At 41.0% G+C, this 23,013-nt stretch overlaps 1 protein-coding gene across 9 annotated transcripts in view; it reads left to right on the top strand.

Moving 5' to 3' along the window:
- The window catches only part of LOC129762992 (uncharacterized), a 464,623-nt gene that overhangs the window by 390,398 nt on the left and 51,212 nt on the right, over positions 1-23,013 (top strand). For 7 of the 9 annotated variants that reach the window (XR_008740772.1, XM_055761656.1, XM_055761657.1 and 4 more), the window contains 6 exons: positions 1,799-1,952; positions 8,490-8,613; positions 8,676-9,927; positions 9,994-10,196; positions 10,392-11,175; positions 11,241-11,468. Coding sequence is in view for 8 of the 9 variants with exons in the window: in XM_055761656.1 (XP_055617631.1) it covers positions 1,799-1,952; positions 8,490-8,613; positions 8,676-9,927; positions 9,994-10,196; positions 10,392-11,175; positions 11,241-11,468 (2,745 nt within the window). In the remaining variant the exon portion in view is untranslated. The remainder of the gene's footprint in view (positions 1-1,798; positions 1,953-8,489; positions 8,614-8,675; positions 9,928-9,993; positions 10,197-10,391; positions 11,176-11,240; positions 11,469-23,013) is intronic. The other 2 variants (XM_055761661.1, XM_055761658.1) reach the window with 1 other exon arrangement.

The raw sequence follows: 23,013 nt of genomic DNA, 5'->3' as shown, positions 1-23,013 counted from the left end.
TTTTATTTGTTTTTCCAATACTTTTCAAGTCTATAAATATATTTGCGTTTTTTCAAATATCTTAAAAATAGAGACATTTCTTTACATTTGGCATCCCTGATTTGAACGCTAAATTCTGTTTTTGACGTTTTGAGGGATGCAAGTGCGAGTGAATTCAAAAAACTTTGAAGTAGCTCGCACGCCGGATTACACATGACACTAACTGGCATGATGTGTTCACACGGTGTGAGTAGCTGCACTGCACTTAAAAAAATAGACATCCACAACCGGATGTAGTGTAGAAATAAGCCCCATAAGCCACACCAACATGTACTGCCGGCTTCCAAAATCCGGGCACAAAAGAGCAAATCAATCATGCACACAAATGCATACATAGATTTTCCCCAACCGATGTTATTGATTTTCTAATTCACAGCCTCATACCGGTACGAAATTCGACTGATTGGAAATTGAATGCAAACTGAGTTTGCAAATGAGAAAAAGTCGGTTTGTTGGCCTGAAGCCCACACACGTTTCGGTGCCACCGTTGCGCTCGGCCACTGTCTGTGGATTTGTGTATTTGCAATGGCGAAAGGATATGGTAAGACGAGTTCCGCTCCGGGCGGGCATTCGTTATGTCGGGGAAAGTTAACAAGTGGATGAGAGGGTAGCTCGGAACATGCACCCACACATATCCCTGTCACACATTGTTGTTGTTCAACAGAGATGAAAGTGTAAATAGTATGGCGAAATATGAAAAGTAGATGAGAAAAAAATTGCAATTCGCCGACCCCATTAAACGCTCCTAATTGACTGGTTCATATTCTCTAGCGTTGTTTACAAACAGGTGATTGGAGGATAATAGCACAGTTTATTTGGTATTACCTCGTTTCGATTAACCGAACAAATTGCCAATAATGTCGATCAGATTATTAAATGCCCATCAAGTGTCGCTAATTGCCTGACAACTATTGACGAAAAACAATGGAAAATTCTGATAATAATTATACAATAAAGAAATTGGGTGGTTTAACCATCCGCTGTTAATATTATAACACATCTCACGAATAACACCCCGGTTCAATCTATTTCATCCATATATTTGGTCTCAGCGATTCATCTCATCCCCTTTTATATTGTGGTACTTCTCGTGCAACAATCAAACCCTGAACCCACAATCAAACCTGATTGCCCAACGAATATCCATCGGCGGACTCTTGAGTCACGATTCCACTGAGGCAACATCCTGGCAACATGTAGCCTGCGGCACGCTACACACAGTCTTCTCATCGAAGCAGTACGATACAACAATTCATACCTTCCACATAATTCACGCGTCGGAAAGTGTTGCCTCGGTGGAATCGCACCTTTCACGCGCAGTATTCGTTCATCCAGTTGAGTCGGCAGTGTGCAAGTAAATTTGCAAGTATTTGTTTTAATTGCTATCAGGACCATTAGACCAACTGTGTACCACCCATCAATACGGTAATTTGTGTTATTTTTCGAACGTCGGGACGACCGTGGATCCCCTCGCTCTCTCCACTGGGATGGTTCCCGAAACCAGCGTCGCAAAATTTAATCAAGTTTTATCGCTTCACTTGTAGGTGCCGTAGTAGATGTGACTGTGTTTCTTTCATGTGTGTAAATGTGTTCGATGTGGCTTGCCAGTAGATGTAACCGAAACAGTAACTTTGTAGTTTTAATTTTCGACACGCTTAATGCAACTGTTGAGGAACTCACTCTCTAGCCGAATGTTTCAAATTGAATTAATTACAATTTTCTCGTTACATGACACCGTTGCACTGCTGGCTGTGTGCAGTGATATCGGAATGCTACGACGAACGCTTTAAGGCCTACAACACATCCTGTTACTTATTCATCTCCTACCCGGAAGTGGACTGGATGACAGCCCAACAAGTCTGCCGAGGGATCGGATCGCAGCTGGCATCGATTTCGACCACCGATGAGCAGAGGTAAGTTTGCCTACCGAACCCACAAAATTGAATCATTAATGTATCAGGTCTATCGGCGGCTTCTACGCAAAGCTATACCACGACGAAATGAATAATTGAACAGGCATTTGATGAAGCCAACAGCGAAACGGGGTAGAGGAAAGGGTGATGACATGTTATTGTTGATGCTGCATGCTATAGTTAAAGCAATAAGTATTATTACATGCTGAAAAGATGATCTAGATAAAATAGCACACAACAAATGAGTTCAGAATTACTTCCGAACTTTTCCAAACTTAGCGGTAAACGGAAAGAATATGGTTGGAAAATTTTTAAATATCTATCAAAATTTGAGTCTAAAATCTAGCATAAATCACGAGTCACTTAATATCTGGACGCTATGTTTATTTTACTGCAGCGCTCCTAGTAGTCGGATCTGAAATGTACTGACAGCAGTTTGTTGTGAAATGTTTCCTCTTTCAGTGCTGAAAAGTTCGTCGCGATTAATTTTGTTTCGAAGAAAATATACGTGATGGAAGATAAGGATCGGAAGCTGCAATTGACGGTGTAGGGCAAAACCAAGGCTGTCGGATTATGATATCGCCAAGAATTTTATTTCCAGTCGAAGCACCGTCAAAAAAATTCGTCTGCGAGAAGGATTTTGATCTTTTCGGACCAGTAAGCAGAATATAGAGGCCAACAGACGTGCCCGCAAGTTGTACAATGAGGCTCTTACGAAGTACTAAGTATGCATCCTCATGGACGACGAAACATTCGTAAGGATGGATTATGGGCACTGGTCAAGATGATGTCGCTAGTAAGTTCAAATCCATTTTTGCCGATCATTTCGTAAGAAAGCTTATGATCTGGCAAGGTATTTGCCGCTGCGGACAAAACCCAGGTTTTCATGACTAACTAGACAACGGATTCCAAAATATACAAGCATGAGTGCCTTACAAAAACGTATTCTTCCGTACATCATAATTCCGTATATCTCATAATGGACCTGTGAAGTTTTGGCCTGATTTGGCAAGCTGCCAATACAGCGGAGAAGTACTACAGTGGTATCGAGACAACGGGATGAATTCCTCTGGAAAGGTCATCAATCCAATTCCCTCAATTCCACCCAACTTTGCCGTCCTGTCATCTGTCCGTTAATCATGTTCACAGTTTTCACCAGCCGGGTGCTATGATTGATGCTAGGATCGTTAGCAAAATCTCAAGCAGAACTGTCAGTGGGATACCCAATTCATATGAAAACAAGGGGAAAATGTCAGTGGGATACCCGATATGTTGGCTCCTGTCAGTTCAATGGGGGTTCTCTAAAGACGTCACCCGGCTGGTTTTCACACTCCATCTTTCTCCTTCCCTTCCCATTATCTCTGTTGACATTGCAAGGAATCATCCATTCGGTAACATTTTGATCTTTCTTGTTTTACTTTATGTGAAAATCGTTTATCAAAAACTTTTTCAAACAAATTCAAAACAAACCTTCAAAACTAAAGCATTCATTCAATGATCTGAAACTTTCAGCATACTCTTTTTTTCACTACCCAGCTCTCACAATGTGATCTACTCCTCGAACTACCATTTGCCTTTCATTCTCATGATTGCGTTTTTTTAAACTCTCGGTTGTATTTATCAACTTCCAACCGGATATGGATCTTCTTCCATCACCTGATTTACTTACTTCTTTCTAATACAATCTGCTAGTTCAATTCACTTCAAGCTCTCTGCTTGATTCATTTTAACCTCCATTTATTTGACGTCGTATGGATTTTTTTTTTGACACAATCCCAAATGAAATGAGAAAAGAAAACAGAAAGAGATGTCTTCTCGCATACATACAAACCATTTTTAAGCTTTCAAAACAGCTCATTATTTGCGCTGAAAGATGAAATGTTTTCAGCCAACGCTAGTTTGGGTGTGGTTGAATTTAATTCAATCTCTCGGCTGGATTCACTCCAACCTCCCGACTGAACTTAATTCAATATACCAGTCGAATTTACTTCCAACATGTTGGATTCACTCCGGCCTCTCTCGATTGGAGTCTCTACAGGCTTCAACCAGATTTGATTTATTTCATTCTCCTGGTTGAAAACACTTCAACCATTCATGGTTATTCGCCAATCAGCATTCAACCTTCTCATTCTGTTCTACCTCTCGGTTGAATTCACTACAATCTTCCAGTTGGAATCACCCCAATCTTCCGATTGAATTCCCTTAAACCTCCCGGAAGAATTCTCTTCAACCTCCCGAAAGGATTCCCTTCAACCTACCGGAAGGATTCCTTTCAGCCTCAAGTTGAATTTCTTTCTACTTCCCGGTCAAATTTCTTCAAGCTTTCAGTTAAATTCCTTTCAAGCTTCCAGCTGATCTTCTTTCAACTTATCGGTTGAATTCCATTCAACCTCTCAGTTGAACACATTTCAACCTTCCGGTTGAATTTCCTTCAACCTCCCGATTGAAATCCCACCACATCAATCTCTCGGTTGAATTTCCTCCACTTCAACCTCCCTATTGAATGTCCTCCACTTCGACTTCCCGATTGAAATCCCTGCACCTCAACCTCCCGGTTGACTTTTCTCCACTTCAATTTACCAACCAATCGTTTGTACACATCAACCTCCTGGTTGAATTTATCAACCTACCGATTGTATGCATCAACCTCTCAGCCGCTCACACAGCCTTCTGGCCGCCTCCGTCAGCCTCCTTCACCGTCGCAACACTACTTAACTGTGTTTGCTTTCCTCCTCAATTCGTGCTCTCATCAAATAAACCCAAAACAAACATACCTTCCGGAAATTTATCCTCGTCGCCAATTGCAGTGGATTGACCTCTGATCCAATTCATCCCGTCCTCTCCTCTGTCTGTTCCCTGTGATTATTGTTTTCACACTCCATTTGTATTCTTCCCCTACCATTCTCTCTGTTGACATCGCGAGGGATGATCCAGACCAAGATAATTATATTAAGGTGAACCCTACACATACATGATGTTAAAGCTTCATGTTTCATGTTTTGAACACGTTTTGGTTTGAAAGAAAGGACTGTTTTTTATATTTTTTTCAAAGACTAAGACACTATTTTTTTATCAAATCCATTCCGCTTTCATTTGCTTCATATAACATTCCAGTAAAGCATTTTGCTATGAATATATTTCGAAATCATTATGATTTGGCTATTTGATTTTAGCTTCTTCATTAGTTCTGTTACAAAAATATTGTTTTGTCCCACAAAAACACGGTAAAGCAGAAAAAAAATCATCCTTCTTCGACATTTTTGTTCATCACACACACACCAAAGCAAAAATATGTAATTGAACAAAACTGTGCGGATGTGCTTGAAATTTTAGGCCCATAAACAATGTATAATTTATTTTCAGGTGCTATTTTAGCACGAGCCTACTGCCTTCTAAAATCACTGAAAAATCTCGATGATTATGACATTGCCCATCTTTTTTTCTGTGTGTAGGGGAAGACGGGGTAAGGCGGGCCACTTCTAGGTTTATAAGAAATCCTCAGTTGTTTGGCAAATATGTTACGAAAGAAGCATGATTAGCCTATTTTTGCCGTCTCGAAATACTTGGCAACACTTGAGCGCACGAAATATCAAAATTGTAAACAAAACAAAGTTTTCGACCATTGCGGTTGCAAGCGATCTAATTTTCAAGGCAACCAAAATAAGGATTTTTCCAGCAATAAAATTGTATTCAGTTAATTGCCAGTGTCCCAATCCTTCAGTAGATTGTTCCGGTCCTTTCTGCGTTGAAAGATATGTAAAGTGTTGTATAAAATGCGTGAAAAGTGCAAAATAATGCAAAAGGTGCTCTGGGGGGAAGACGGTCCACTTTCAACGGACTAAAAGCGCCATACGTCGTGATATTGAATGATTTTCATATCAAATGAAATACTATCTTTTTGCTCGTCTGTTTACACACAAATGCCCCGAAAGTACATAAGGAAGTCTTCGAATAATCGTCCTTATAGATTCTGATAACTTGGTAAATTTTTCACGAATATTTGCAAAACTCTGCACGCGGAATATTGATGGCCTTTGTGTGTAGTTTATGAACAACCCTAAACATTTAGTACGTTAGACAACACTGTTTGAAAATAGCATTGTCTTAGCCCGTCATGGTCCGTTTCACTTCGCGGGTGGTCCTTCTTACCCCACCAACGAAATGAAAAATAATTTTTTATCAATTCGAAAATTAATGAAAAAACGCAAAAAAAGTTATACAATCAACAATTACACATTTCTACTACTAAGATTATTAGATACTCAATGATATGTAGTACAACAAATAGGGGAAATCCTGAAGGACGTTCAAATAAAAATTGGTTTTCCTAAGGGGACGGTCTTACCCCGTCTTTCCCTATAAACTAAGTGATGTTGGTTTGTCCAGTCGAAAATGTGATCTTGGTTTGTCTACTTTTTTGAATGCTCTAGTTCAGCGCACCTGTGCCAAATCAGGTATTCAAATGTTCTCAAACATATAAATAAAATTGTCTTTTTCATGATTTACAGTAGTGTTATAGGGTATTTTCATGGATTGGACATGTTTTGAAGGTTTATAAAGTCCATCTTCTAATGGTGTCAAAGTGCCTCTCATTTGAGCTAACTTTTGATCAATCACTAGGTGATTATTTGGTATGTATTCGGATTATTTCTGGATTATAACACTCACCAATATTATAAACATCATGCTTGCACTCCATTTGCATCAGATTGATACATCTAAATCATGTAAATTATGCATCTCGATGACCTCAATTCTGATCATGATTTGTACCAAGGCGCCTAGAAGTATATCCTAAGGCGAGGCCGTTTCGTCACTAAGTTGGTTAGGGGAGCGGTATATGGAAACGGTACGGAAGAAAACAAAAGGGGAAATATTTTCTTGAATCGTGGAAGAGACAGACTGATCACGAGCAAGCTTGGGTACAAGCGTATTGTGTTTTTTTACAAACAAAACACAGTAGACTTCCAAGATGGCTGAAGAGTGGTTTTAGTAAGTTGGCCCACCTTAGGATATACTTCTAGACACCTTGATTTGTACAATGCGCTAATGTTGGTTTGTTTTATTAGCAATTAAAGACTTGGGGCTTTTCAATAAAGCCAAACTCGTTTTCATTATTTATGATTTTCATTAGGAAAAATCGATTTGCAAAACTAAACCTAAATCGGACAAACCAAAATCATTTACCATATGGAAAAAAAGATTATTCCCTTTCATAATGTTCATTTTAAAAATGTGTTCATTTCTGCCGAAGTCTCGAAGAGAATAAAACACTAAAAAAATTAGGAGTGGAAAAAATCTTTTCCGTAGCAAATTAATATTCCACGGAATAGAGCAACACATGCTCTGCAAGTGGTGAACTAATTTTAAACGAAAGTTATACCTGAAATTGATTCTAGATATTAATAATGGGGTTCTAGTGGAAACATTAGAAAATTCATAAAAGATGGTTAGGTAGGGGTCAGAACTACGTGTTTTAAGCAATCATAAAATTATCGTTTTCAGAATTTGCCTTCGGGTGTATATTATACATTTCTTCCTTACTAATCTTTGGAGATGATCAAAAATCAACACTTATTCAAACATATTGAGAACAATATTGTACAGGATCATTACGTTCTCTATTGCATTAACGAATGAGTCATAAGGAGCGGAACTATATTCATGTCATGTACTTCACCACACACTATAAAAGAGATAAGCAGCTGTGTGTGGTTTGGTTCTTCTCTTTGCGGGCGTTGTTCGTGCTAAGTGTGTTTTCGTTTGTTTATGATGAATGTCGCGCAACAGAGTTTCCGAGGTGACTACACGAAGAACTATTTGGTAATTTTTTTTTTGGTTTTGTAAAAAAGCACCTTACGGAAGAATAGAACTCTGGATTGGTTGACTGTCCATAACACAATTCCCCAAACGTATCCCAGGCACTTTCAATCGAGTCGCGTTGGGCCATACTGTCACAATCAGAGTACGAAAATGGTCGGGAAGTCACCACAGCTCAACAACTCAAATCCCATATCATCAGATGTATCAAAAACGAGGACCTCAAGGTGATCCAGACCTTGATGGCGAGATCTTGAGGAAGATTGAAGATTGAAGATGAAGGACCACGATTTTTCTAATCGTTCCACACATCAAACGCACATTGAATGAACTTGTGAAAATATAATAAAGAATTGAATAAAAAAAAATTATTTTTTCCTAAGGCGTTTTCATTTAGTCCCGCTATATACGAGGTCTGGTCAAAAAGTATCGCGACTTTCGAATTTACGCGGGTTACGTTTATTAGATTCTAGATTTTTTTGTGGCATTATGTTGGTACTCGTGTCTCTCACTTATGCTGACAAGTACGGCTATTTTGAATGTTCAGTTAATTTTTGACAACTGTTTAACAACGTGTTTTAGTTCACCTTCGATTTTTGCGAAAGTTGCGATACTTTTTGAACAGACCTCGTATAACTCACCCGTTATTCATATTATTGAACAAGCAACTATTTACTGAACATTTTCTTTATTTTTTGATTCCTAATTCTTCCACAGATTTATCACAACAAACATAAGAAACAATCTGGACTATACCCCTCGAGCTTTGTATTGGCTTGGTGGCGAATTGTCCGAAACTGCTCATTTCGAGTGGTCGGATGGAGCGAAACTATCATTTGAGGTAATCGAATGTTGGAATAATTGCGGCAAATTCGTATCTTATCAAATTTTTTTTTCCAACAGGGATGGCTCCCTGGTCAGCGTCCCGAGTCTCCTCGCACAGCAAAAACTCCTTTATGCTTGGGTCTACAGTGGAAAATTTCACCGACGCCAATGATATCCTCGGGTCTCCATTGGACGGCCCAGAAATGCTCCACTGTTGGTGGTTACGTGTGCAAGAAACCAAAACCAACGGCGGAAGAAAACATAGCCAAGAACCAGACCGTTAGTGGAACCGAGGGCCGATTGCTTTCGCCGAACTACCCGAATCCCTATCCAGTGCAAACCGATTACTGGATTAGATTGGTAGCTCCGACGAATAGTCGGATAATAATTCAGTTTCAGAAATTGGATATCGAATACCAAGACGAATGTCTGTATGACTATGTGAGCATCCAGAACTTTCAGATTGACTCGAATCTTCCGCTGAACCCGGGAACCAATCCACTTCCATTGGCGATGTTTAGAGAGAATCAACCTGAAAGTCTCTCCTCTGCGGATTACGTGAACGATCAACCTTTCCGCAACTTACTCAACGGCGAGTATTACAACGACCAGAAAATTGTACCTCCAAAGAGGGAGAGAATGTATCGGAAAAGATCGCTTCTCTCGAACGACGACATCCAGCAGAAGCTGCAGGATAACATCAAACTGCTGGAGAAGACCAACTCCAAGCTGAAAGACCGCAAGAAACGGTTTCTCAGCTCGGATAATTACAAAACGGTGAAGAACAGTTCGCAGAGTATCACATTAGAATCGAATACAATAGAACCGTATAACGATGACACGGATCCTTCCTTTCAACCGTATGTACGGTGGTGTGGAACACATGAAGCTAACATGAGTCGGTTCAACTTCATCTCTAGTGCAAATGAAGCATTTCTTCGGTTCCATTCTGATTTCTCAATATCCGGGAGTGGATTCTCGGCTACTTGGAGCACTGTGGACATCTCCGGCTGCCCTGTTCAAACAATAACATCTCGCGAGGGTTTCATCAGCAGTCCCAATTATCCACACTTTCTCCTGAACAACCTGGACTGCACCTTCATCATTCAGGCCCCGTTCGGGAAGAAGGTTTGGCTGGAGTTCACTTTTTTCGATATTCTGACGGATGCTGTCGTCAATGTGGACATCTCCGAAGGCCCGTTCGAGCCGTTCCGGGAGAAGAACCTCATCAACGACGGCGTATTTCTGAGCAAGGGCGAGCGGCTGGTCGTTCGACTGAAGACGGGCAAACTGCCCCGAGGGAAGGGCTTCCATGCCACCTTCAAAACGCGTAAGAACCCTATTTCCCCCCTCCCCTTCCACTCGAGACAAATAATTTAATTTCGCCTATTTGCAGTGAGTGCGGCAATCGAACAAAAGTCCATAAATCTCACGAACAAAACGAACGGCAATTTATTCTACCTTAACTACCCGCAAACGATACCATACGAAATAGATTTCACCCAACACCTGATAGCGCCGCTCGGGGAGGTGATAATGCTGGAGCTGCACGGGGTGGGATTCAGCGAACGCGGCTGCCACGAGAGCGGATTTATTGAGGTGAGTACTGTGGGGGTGGGAGCTATTATGGTCCAGCGTAATAACAGGTGAAGCCATTCCGTGCAGCGATCCGAAGTCAATTTGCTGGCAATAATTTGTGAACCGTAATGAGTTCTATTTTCGACAGCATGCGGTTGAGATTTGGTGGAAAAATACATTTTAGAACAACTTCATCTTTCTCATTAACTTTCGCAGATCTACGATAACTACGCTGACAAGAATGGAACGCTCTGGCATCTGTGCAAGCTGAATCATGCGAATGAATCAAGTCCGACCGCTTACTCGGCTGAGTACAAACTAATCGAGAACAATCTGGCCAAACCCGCTCCGATCTATATCACCTCCTATCTCAACACGCTGCACATCCGCCAGCGGAACGTTCAGGGCGGAGGAGTTCATCTGAACGCGACCATTCGTTTGCAGACGGACATAAGCTACAAAATGAAACTTATTTCCAGCGACGAAGAATGGGTCGAGAGTTGCAAGCCAAATCCTTGCCAGTCCGGGGGTAAGTGTATTATGCAGAAAAATCGAGGAATATGCCAATGCCGGGGTCACTTCACGGGACGGTTCTGTGGGTTGAACATGTGTGAGCTAGAGCCGTGCTATTTCGGGAAATGCGAACTGACACAATCGAGCTTCAAGTGCCACTGTCAGCCTGGATATATGGGCCAACGGTGCGATGAGAAGCCCAAACCCTGTGAGGATAACCCGTGCGAGGGTCGGGGAGAATGCCATCCGAAAAATGGGGGGTTCTTCTGTCGGTGTCACGCCTGGTGGGAAGGACCCCGATGTGAGCGGCGAATGATGCACATTCCCTATAAACCCCTGTCGGAACGGATGCTGCAAGAACCCTTTTGGTTGGGTTTAATTACGGTGTTCGTAGTCCTGGCGGTTATTGGATTGGTGTGGTGTGCGAAGCGCCACTTTCCGGAGAAGATCGAGAAACTACTAGCCGATGAAGCACACAGGAATAGGAGTACGTATTAAGATCTAGGTTTGCAAATACAAATAATGAATCTGATTTCCCTACACTCTCAACAGCAAACATCCCACCACATCATTTGAACACGGCCCTCCGTGAGCAGTTGCAGGCAACGGCCGGAACCGTTTCATCGTCCACGGCAACGACGCCCGCCCAGCATCGGACCATCTTCGGACGCCTGGGTATTAGAAAACCATCCATATTGAGCCTCAGCAGCCCTCAACAAGTTGGAGGGGCCACCGCTAGAACATTTTCATTAGATGATCTATTACGGCCCCCTCCACGACGTAAGACAGACATATGATTAATTTCTTAAGCAAAAAAAAATCAAATACTAAAACTAACCTCAAATCTCGGTTAACCCCTCCAGTAACTAACCTAACTTCCTATCCACGCAGTAATTCTCTGAACGTATCTTACTAGCTCTGTATCGCTAACTCCTAACTCCTACCCTTTGGAACAATCTAATGTAAAAACGATTTCATACTTCCGAAGCGCACTCATTTCCCGTCTGAGTAAATATCTTGTATCTACCAACTCATCTTCTGAACTGCCCTACCCTAGTAGAAATTTCACTGAAATATTTCCATATGTTTTGTAAAGTAACACCTCCTTGGACCATACTACCTAACGCTTTCTCAATTACTATGTAAAAAAATTCGTTACATTAGTGTACGTGTTGGGTGTCGCTTATACCCCTTTCTCCCTTACCTAACCGGCTATTGTTACTATTGCTATCGTTACTAATATCACCGTATCTCTACACCAGTATACTAGTGCGTGTGTATGCGTGACATCACAGGAAGTCTCCCGCAGCAAGCACTTTGGTGTTGTTAATGTTCGTAAAAATAGTTTGCACCATTCATGATTTGTTTACTGAACTACACTCAAAGTTATTTATTATCCAGTCACAGTATGGTAATTGGGGATCTAACGTTATACAGCGATACCAGTGATAATAAATATTTACTCATCGTACATACAATTAATCATCGTGTAATAGCGTGGAACTGCCTAACAGAATAGGGAATCCTATTATGTTCTTGATTGCGACTTTCCTATTTTGTTTGTTATGTCAAGTTATGTTTGACACGTACAGGATGACCAAAAAAAACTACAATCATGATTATTCCATAATAACCGACTATTGAATATTAATTACTTTTCAATGCTAAGTGCCTTGAGTACATGCAATAGTGTCCAATTTCAATTCTAGAGTGAACGATTGGAAAAATTCTTGGGACCTCCGTTAGCCTCCACAAATCCTTGGGACCACAGGACCTCCAGATTTTGGTTCAGTGAAATAGATCTACAGTAATCATTCGATAACTGCGCCTGGTTTAACTGGACTGCGAACGTTAACTAGGCCTTAGCCCAGTTGAAAAGTAAAATTTCGTAAATAATTGACGCAATTTTTAATTTGAATATTTGCTGTGAGGGGCATAGGAATGTAATTTGAGACGTTATAAAAAATCACATCATTTTCGCATGACGAAAACATTGATTAACTTACAGAAAAAAAATTCTCCAAATTATACATCATACCTGTTGTCGCACTCAATGCAAAACTTGAATCAAACAATTCATTGAAGTTCCCCTCGATTTTATTTGACGTTTTACATGCCGGTCCAGTTCAAAAGTGAATCCCGATAATTGGGCTTCGTTTCTGGTTCAGTTACCGAATGTTTACCTTTATGAGCCCCACTGAACTTCGTTTCGACACATCGCTTGCTCTGTAGTTTCTGGAGCTTAGTTTCCACTGCACCTGCTGCTTGATCTCATCGTTTCATGTTTGGGAAAGCATATTGTTTCATTGTTCATTTGGTATATCAACAGACTCTTTCCTGTTCTAATGATATTGATGAAAATTCTTTATCAGTACACCAGGTTATACGTGGTGATTCATTTTAAAGTTACGAATGATTTCGAATTCCGTTATAATTTTTTTGAAAAATGTATTCGGCAAGATTTGTAGAAAAAAATGAAAAAAAAGAATAGATTTTGTACTATTATAATCATCACTCAAAAATCTAAATTTTAATTATTTTTATGAATCAATTACTGTGGAATTTAACGGTGCATATTAAACATTAATTAATGTTGTCATTCCATAGCAGCTGTTCGATTTTTAAGATCTGGCAATATATTAGTGGAACGGTGTCACTCCAGGATTTCATGCTACAGACTCCATATTTACCGAGCCCTGCTTCCTGTGAATTTTCTATCATCGATATTGATCGATAGCTGAAGAATAACCCCATTTTTACGTGCCTATACTGTACATAATTCAGTGACAGGGTAAGGCCATCCGTTGCACTATTGGAGGTGAACAACCTCATTAAAAAAAGAATGTACATTTCTTAGTTGATATGCGTGATTTTCCTGAACCGTAATTGTACGTAGAACTCACTGAATGCCGCTTGGGATTACATCTATTCACATTCAAAAAAGTCATTAACAACACCGGCCGCGTCCTTACAGGCATCAGTGGAAGGGAAGAAAAGTTAGTATGATACTCGCGACCAGAGGGGTCACCCCTATACAGGTCGGACTCGATTGTGTATAGTCGACCATTTTTTTCAATAATTATTTTCAAATCATATACATAATCGAATCTCAAGACAACAATTTTTTCATGAATATCCCAAAATAGCTTTTTTGTGACTCGATTATGTATTGGATTCGAAAATTAACGTTGAAAGTGGAATTGCGAATATACAGGGTTTTCCATTTCGGGCTTCCGAAAGTATACAGCCCTGCGCTGACAATCGTTTTAGCATCGCACAACGTGTTAATTTTGTTAAATTATACTATAAACATGATGAAAAACAGGCAAATGCTTTTCGAGTATTACGGACGGATTTTGGTCGTCATGGACGGCCTACAGAGAACACAATCGCTAATGTAGTGCGCAAATTCGAACAAACTGGATCCGTAGCGGATATTGTGAAACCTGTGCATCATCGTAATGTGCGTTCGGCCGAAAATATTGCTGCCGTTGCTGCCAGTGTGGAGGATGACCCGAATGTTTCGATTCCACGGCGTGCTTAGCAATTGGGCTTGTCAAACACATCATTGTGGCGAATTTTGCATTTGGACTTGCACCTACATCCATATAAAGTCCAACTGGTACAAAAATTAGAGCCTGGTGACCATGGAATGCGTCGGGCATACGTCGATTGGGTGAACGAACAACAGCAGCAAAATGCTGAATTTTCGCATCAAATTTTCTTCAGCGATGAGGCACATTTCGAGCTCGGTGGCTATGTGAACACCCAAAATTTCCGTATATGGGGCTCAGAAAATCCACACGTGATTGTTGAGAGGCCATTGCATCCGCCAAAAGTCACTGTTTGGTGCGCATTATGGTCTGGTGGAGTCATCGGGCCGTATTTCTTTGAAAATGAGGACGGCGAGACGGTAACTGTGAATGGTGAGCGCTATGGCCGCATGTTAACCGATTTTTTTTTGCCACAAATTGAAGATATGGATACGGATGACATGTGGTTTCAGCAGGACGGCGCCACGTGCTACACAACACGACCGAACATGGCCATATTGCGAACGAAATTTGAGGGACGCATACTTTCGCGTTTTGGTGATGCAAATTGGCCGTCCAGATCATGCGATTTGAACCCGCAGACTTTTTTTGTGGGGTTTTGCGAAAGACCGTTTCTATGCCAACTCTCCGCAAACTCTTGGACATTTGAAAGACAACATTCGTGAAGTTATGACCGAGATACCGCCCCATATGTGCCGAAAAGTCATCGAAAATTACCTGTTCCGGATCAAGGTGCGCGAGGAAGCCCTAGGTGGACATTTGAATGATGTTGTATTTCACACATAATGGCATAAACCAAACTTTAATTTGAAATAAAAGTTTCATCGAAATTCGAATTCGAAGTGTGTTTTATTTCAATTTACTTTCGGAATTTAAAGCTGGAAAACCCTGTATATAATAAAGTTCGACCTGTACTGTGGTTCCTCTTTGATCATCATGGAATGGGTAATTGTTAGTAGAAGGTTTATGAATCAAGGATTTACTGCACACAGTGCATTCGAAAAGTTCCCGTACTATTTTGACGTAGGACTACGTCTAACCGGAAGATATAGGGGGTGAAATGGAAATCTAGGCACTGAACAAGTAGGAAAAAATGCAAGATTTGGAACGCTTATAACTCGAGCATTTCTCAATAGATCGCAAAGGTTTTTGCATCAATTGATAGGAAATATATCTACGCATCTATCATAACGAATAACATTTCATTTTTCTTGAGATAAATAATTGAATAATTGTGAAATATCAAGCATTGTCCAAATACACTATGTGCCCATTTTTTATTGGTCCATTTTGTGCTCCTCAAATCGTACCGACCAAAACGGGCAACCAGAGCAGCAGCGAAATAGAATGAAGCACGATTGGAAAGGAAAAAGAAAAAGACGGGTGGGTAATGTCGGGGACATAACCGGAGTGACGTAGGACTATACAAAGGGGACAGCTTTTGTTAAATATATATTTTAAATATATTGTTTTATTTTCTTCTCCTACGTGAATACCTACCTATCTACCTGAAAAATGGATTAGTTTACTGTTTACTCTTTATGAATATGTTGAGGGTTGAAAAGAACCTTTGGTGTTGTGTTTTTGTTATCACTCGATATTCCCATCTTGTTCGGTTAAACCTTCCTGTTTAGCTATTACGTTTGCCACTCTCCACAGCTTTCACAGTTGGAAAATTTCTTCCTATCCAGCTTGTGACATATTGTTCAGTAAATTACATTTAATGCGACGTGCCGGAGAAGCACTTTGCCACTCACTGAAACTAATTGTTGCCTTGATGAGCGCCGAACCGAAGCTGCTCTGTTCTTGATGCGGGTTTTCTGATTGTCGTGAGCAGCTTTGCAAGCCAACTCGAGCACTCCGACGGCCGAAACTCTATAATCGCTGTTAGGTATACTGGTGCTCCGGCACCAATCCGTTCGGCCTAGTTACCCTTGCGGAGCAATCAGTGAATGCGACCAACAGAGAACTGGAGACCTGCACGGTTCGAGTGAGACTTTGCCTTTCCCTTGACTTGCTTAACTTAACGGGCTGCTGTTCTATAAATAACCCAACAATGATCAATATCAACTGTCTCCGCTGTCCGGTTCGCTTGAACAATGGAAGAACAGAAATAATACCCTTACGCCTAAATGGCTACTACTGTGTAATTCACCATAATGTAATGGAACAGAAAACTTAACGCCCAAATGGCTACTACTAACTACTGTGTAATTTACAATTTATAGAAACATAAACATATGTACATGTACACGATAAAAACCCGGCTATGTTACAGATAAAATGCTAATGAGCCTGATAAATAAATAAATGGGATAAAAAAAAACGTACCGAAGCGCCACTCAGTGTCGCATTGGAGGCGATTTGAACCTGTAATTGAACATTTGCGATGACAGTGGTACAGTGTCGACTTTCAATGTGCGGTCATAATTTGGATCTCTATGTTTACAAAAATGTCCAACTAAATAAGTCGCATTACATGTCCGTCCAATTAGCTAAATGTCGAACTAATTGTAAATTACTATACTTTCAATCTGGAAACAATTTAAGAGTTGGTGAAAATTCAATAATCTTGAAAGTCCCCAACTATCAATAAGCTCAGAACTACTGCCAAATTCACATACTCATCAGATCCTGGCAAACAAATTATGAAAACATCAATTTGTGTTTTATTATTATTTTGGATAATGTTTTAGAACGCATTGAACTTTATTTCCTAAACTCTTTTTTGGAAGGTTTAATGGCCCTGAAAAGCGCCTTGTTTTATGGAATGGTTCCAATTTAGAAAACTTAGTACTCGTGGTTTTGAAAAAAAAACCATTTCGAACGCCCTCGATGCCGCCATGTTCTGGATTTGCCACCAAAGCAGATTGTAAAAAGAACAAACTTTTTTCTTCTGCTACCTGCTGCCGTTTTGCGATTGCGTTTGCCACTCGCCACTCGCTGCAACTGCCTGTTGTTGTCTTGATGTGTTCTGTTCTGAATGCGGTTTTTTTTATCGTCGCGAGCAGCTTTACCAGCCAACTCGATCACTTCGGCGGCCGAAACTATATAACGCCGGCTAGGTGGACTGGTGCACTGGTACTTACGCACTCGGCCTAGCTACCCTTGCGGGGAACTCCATATCAACACGGTTCGAGCGGGATTTTGCCTTCCCCTTCACTTTTCCTCCTTTACCATGTCCAGACATGGGTGCTTGGGTTGGTTTGTTGATGTGTTGTGATGCGAACCGATGTGGTGTACGGTTTGAATGAGAATGATCGTTACGGCAGCGGAGCGGGGATTTTTAAGCTGACTGGCTGGCTCGAGAATTACGCATGTGTGAGACTGCGACCAATGTTTCGTTCATTTTTTTCTTTTTCCTTTCCAATCGTGCTTCATTCTATTTCGCTGCTGCTCTGGTTGCCCGTTTTGGTCGGTACGATTTGAGGAGCACAAAATGGACCAATCAAAAATGGGCACATAGTGAATTTTGAGAATGCTTGATATTTCACAATTATTCAATTATTTATCTCAAGAAAAATGAAATGTTATTCGTTATTATAGATGCGTAGATATATTTCCTATCAATTGATGCAAAAACCTTTGCGATCTATTGAGAAATGCTCGAGTTATAAGCGTTCCAAATCTTGCATTTTTTCATACTTGTTCAGTACCTAGATTTCCATTTCACCCCCTATATCTTCCGGTTAGACGTAGTCCTACGTCAAAAAATGAGGGAAACATTGGTCGCAGTCTCACACATGCGTAATTCTCGAGCCAGCCAGTCAGCTTAAAAATCCCCTCTCCGCTGCCGTAACGATCATTCTCATCCGAACCGTACACCACATCGTTTCGCATCACCTCACATCAACAAACCAACACAAGCAGCCATGGTTGGATATGGCAAAGGAGGAAAAGTGAAGGGAAAGGCAAAATCCCGCTCGAACCGTGGTGGTCTGCAATTTCCCGTAGGTGTATCCGCCAATTGCACCGGAAAAGGTAGCTAGGTCGAGCGCGTTAGTACCTGTGTACCAGTCCACCTAGCCGGCGTTATATAGTTTCGGCCGCCGGAGTGATCGAGTTGGCTGGCAAAGCTGCTCGCGACGATAAGAAAACCTGCATTCGGAACATAACACATTCGGTTCGGCGGACATCAAGACAACAGGCAGTTGCAGCGAATGGCGAGTGGCAAACGCAATCGCAAAACGGCATCAGGTAGCAGAAGAAAAAAGTTTGTTCTTTATACAAACTGCTTTGGTGGCAAATCCAGAACAAGGCGGCATCGAGGGCGTTCGAAATGGTTTTTTTCAAAACCACGAGTACTAAGTTTTCTAAATTGGAACCATTCCATAAAACAAGGCGCTTTTCAGGGCCATTAAACCTTCCAAAAAAGAGTTTAGGAAATAAAGTTCAATGCTTTCTAAAACATTATCCAAAATAATAATAAAACACAAATTGATGTTTTCATAATTTGTTTGCCAGGATTTGATGAGTATGTGAATTTGGCAGTTGTTCTGAGCTTATTGATAGTTGGGGACTTTCCTGATTATTCAATTTTCACCAATTCTTAAATTGTTTCCAGATTGAAAGTATAGTAATCTACAATTAGTTCGACATTTAGCTTATTGGACGGACATGTAATGTGACTTATTTAGTTGGACATTTTTGTAAACATAGAGATCCAAATTATGATCCCACATTAAAAGTCGACACTGTACCAATGTCATCGCAAATGTTCAATTACAGGTTAAAATTACCTCCAATCCGACACTGAGTAGTGGTAATGCGACGTGTCATTGAATGTAATATACTGTAAAATATGTCACAAGCTGGATGGGAAGAAATTTTCCAACTGTGAAAGCTGTGGCGAGTGACAACAAATCGCTAAACAGGAAGGTTTAGCCGAACAAGATGGGGATATCGAGTGATAACAAAACAATAAACTCTTTAGACTTTTTGTGATCCTGAAAAGGACCCTTTTTAGTCTGTATGTGAATCCAACGAGCGAACAAATCGTAATGAATGTATTTTTTTGCCATCGCTCCCTTTTAACGCTCATTCGTTCGTCTCGTTGGACCCGCCCCTTTGGCTGAGTCTGCCGATTGGTCTCTATCCTGTGAGTGTGTACCGCTAGAGTATAAAACACGCGGACCCCAAAAAAATATCTTATTTTCTTTTAAACCGTAAACCCGTGTGGTTGTACGGCATCGGCATCGTGTACTCAACAAAGGAGGAAAAGAGAAGGGAAAGGCAAAATCTCGCTCGAACCGTGGTGGTCTGCAATTTCCCGTAGGTGTATCCGCCAATTGCACCGGAAAAGGTAGCTAGGTCGATCGCGTTAGTACCTGTGTACCAGTCCACCTAGCCGGCGTTATATAGTTTCGGCCGCCGGAGTGATCGAGTTAGCTGGCAAAGCTGCTCGCGACGATAAGAAAACCTGCATTCGGAACATAACACATTCGGTTCGGCGGACATCAAGACAACAGGCAGTTGCAGCGAATGGCGAGTGGCAAACGCAATCGCAAAACGGCATCAGGTAGCAGAAGAAAAAAGTTTGTTCTTTATACAAACTGCTTTGGTGGCAAATCCAGAACAAGGCGGCATCGAGGGCGTTCGAAATGGTTTTTTTCAAAACCACGAGTACTAAGTTTTCTAAATTGGAACCATTCCATAAAACAAGGCGCTTTTCAGGGCCATTAAACCTTCCAAAAAAGAGTTTAGGAAATAAAGTTCAATGCTTTCTAAAACATTATCCAAAATAATAATAAAACACAAATTGATGTTTTCATAATTTGTTTGCCAGGATTTGATGAGTATATGAATTTGGCAGTTGTTCTGAGCTTATTGATAGTTGGGGACTTTCCTGATTATTCAATTTTCACCAATTCTTAAATTGTTTCCAGATTGAAAGTACAGTAATCTACAATTAGTTCGACATTTAGCTTATTGGACGGACATGTAATGTGACTTATTTAGTTGGACATTTTTGTAAACATAGAGATCCAAATTATGATCCCACATTGAAAGTCGACACTGTACCACTGTCATCGCAAATGTTCAATTACAGGTTAAAATTACCTCCAATCCGGCACTGAGTGGTGGTAATGCGACGTGCCATTGAATGTAATTTACTGTAAAATATGTCACAAGCTGGATGGGAAGAAATTTTCCAACTGTGAAAGCTGTGGCGAGTGGCAAATGCAATCGCTAAACAGAAAGGTTTAGCCGAACAAGATGGGGATATCGAGTGATAACAAAAACACAACACCAAAGGTTCTTTTCAGAACCATTAACATATTCATAAAGAGTAAACAGTAAACTAATCCATTTTTCAGGTAGATAGGTAGGTATTCACGTAGGTGAAGAAAATAAAACAATATATTTAAAATATATATTTAACAAAAGCTGTCCCCTTTGCATAGTCCTACGTCACTCCGGTTATGTCCCCGACATTACCCACCCGTCTTTTTTAAAACAAAGAGAAAACGAGATACTCGAAAGATTAGATATTAGTTTTCAATATATAGGCTTTCTCTTTCCACACAAAATTTTGAACGTTCGTAGAGGTGTCGGAAGGCTCGTTTAAACTGCACAGCCGGTATGGAGTTCATAATACACGTCACATTTCGTTGAATGTCTGGAACATCTTCGAAACGGTCCCCTTCCAAAGCATTCATTAGCTTGGGAAACAAAAAAAAAGTCTGCCGGGGCGAGGTCTGGAGAATAGTAGGGATGGGTGACGACAGTCACCTTTCGTTTGCCTAGAAACTGTGCTACCAAAATCGTGGTGTGCGCGGGCGCATTGTCATGAAGCAAAAACCATTCTCCTTGTCGGTACTGGTCAGGCCGCACGCGCCGTATTCGTGCCAATAATTGTTCCAGGATACTTTTGTAGAAGACCGCATTCACTGTTTGCCCTTGAGGCACAAAATTTGATGGCGGCTCTCTGCACCATAATTAAAATTGTGACGCGACGAAAAATCACTGCGTTACTCTTATCAGCCAAAAGTAGCTACTGAATCGAGATGGCGGTTCACGGTAGAAACGGTAGCTGGCCAGAAGTTGGTGGAAAGTAGTTCCCGCCTTGGAGCAGAAATAGCGCCACTTCCCGATTTTAGCGCGCGGTAGTCCCGGAACTTTGTGAATGCACTGTGTATTCCAATAACTGCTAGACCAACATTGAGTTGCAGTTGAGTTATCACGCTTCGAACTCTGTCTTATTCATCACATATTTGAATACGCTGGAGATTATCCATGTGCCAGAAGGCGATTGGAAGAAACATCTACAATGGAACGAACCGACGATGAGGCACGAAACGTACTTAATCGAATTGTAAATTATCAAAGGTGGCGATCTGGCGTAGTGGTAACATCCATACCTCTCATGCAGAGATCACGAGTTCAATACTCACTCCCGACATTCTTCAAAAAATGGAAGTAAAATTGAAGAACCAGCCGAAATGTGTTTGAAAGTCACTATAATAGAGAAAAAAAATCTATATATTTATATAAAAATGGAATGTTGTCTGTCTGTCTTTCTGTCTATTTGATTTTTATGGACTCGAATACTACTGAACCGATCGACATGAAAATTAGTATGTAGGGGTTTTTGGGGTCGGGGAAGGTTCTTATGATAGTTCGAGATCCCTCTCCCTTCTCTAAGGGGGGCTGCCACACAACTTCTCTTCTTCTTCTTCTTCTTCAATGGCACTAACGTTCCTAGAGGAACTTCGCCGTCTCAACGTAGTATTACTTGCGTCATTTTTATTAGTACTTAGTTGAGATTTCTATGCCAAATAACACGCCTTGAATGCATTCTGAGTGGCAAGCTCTAGAATACGCGTGATTACAGTGCATGTCGGAGGAAATTTCTTTGACGAAAAATTCCCCTGACCAGAACGGGAATCGAACCCGAACACCCGGCATGTTAGTTATGACGCTAACCACTCGGCCACGGGAGCACAAATGAAACACAAATTTCTGCATAACTCGAGAACTAATCAAGCAAATGGAGCCAAATTTGGCATGTGAAGGTTTTAGGGGGTAAGAAACATTTCTATGATGAGTAGACACTCCTCCCCCTCTCTAAGGGGGGCTGCCATACAAATGAAACACAAATTTCTGCGTAACTCGAAAACCAATCAAGCAAATCGAGCCAAATTTGGCATCTGAAGGTTTTAAGGGGCAAGAAATATTTCTATGGTGAGTGGACACACCTTCCCCCTCTCTAAAGGGGAGCTGCCATACAAATGAAGCATACATTTCTGCATAACTCAAGAACTAATAAAAAAAAAGGAATCAAATTTGGCATATAGAGGTTTTAGGGATCGATGAAGGATTCTATGGTGGTTCGACACTCCTCCCCCCTCTCTAAGGGGAGGCTACCATACAAATGAAACACAAATTTCTGCATAACTCGGGAACTAATCAAGCAAATCGAGCCAAATTTGGCATGTGGAGGTTTTTATCGTGAATCAACACTCCTCCCCTCTTGTTAAGGGGGAAGGGGGCTACCATACAGATGAAGCATAAGTTTCTGCATAACTCAAGAACTAATCAAGCAAATGGAACCAATTTCGGTATATGGAGGTTGTAGGGTTGTAGGCAATACACGTTTCTGGTAGTTTGACACTCCTATCCTCTCCCTAAGGATGGGGGGTCTGCATTACTCGAGAATCAATCACGTAAACAGAACCAAATTTGGGATGTGAGGGTTGTTGGGTACGAGAAATGTTCCTCCTCTGGAATGGAGGGGGGGATTCCAAAAAATTAAAACACATATTTCAATC

This window comes from Toxorhynchites rutilus, chromosome 1, assembly GCF_029784135.1.
Source record: "Toxorhynchites rutilus septentrionalis strain SRP chromosome 1, ASM2978413v1, whole genome shotgun sequence".
Taxonomy (NCBI): Eukaryota; Metazoa; Arthropoda; class Insecta; order Diptera; family Culicidae; genus Toxorhynchites; species Toxorhynchites rutilus.
Note: the sequence above shows the minus strand (reverse complement) of the source record. Positions and strands in the feature narration are given on the sequence as shown.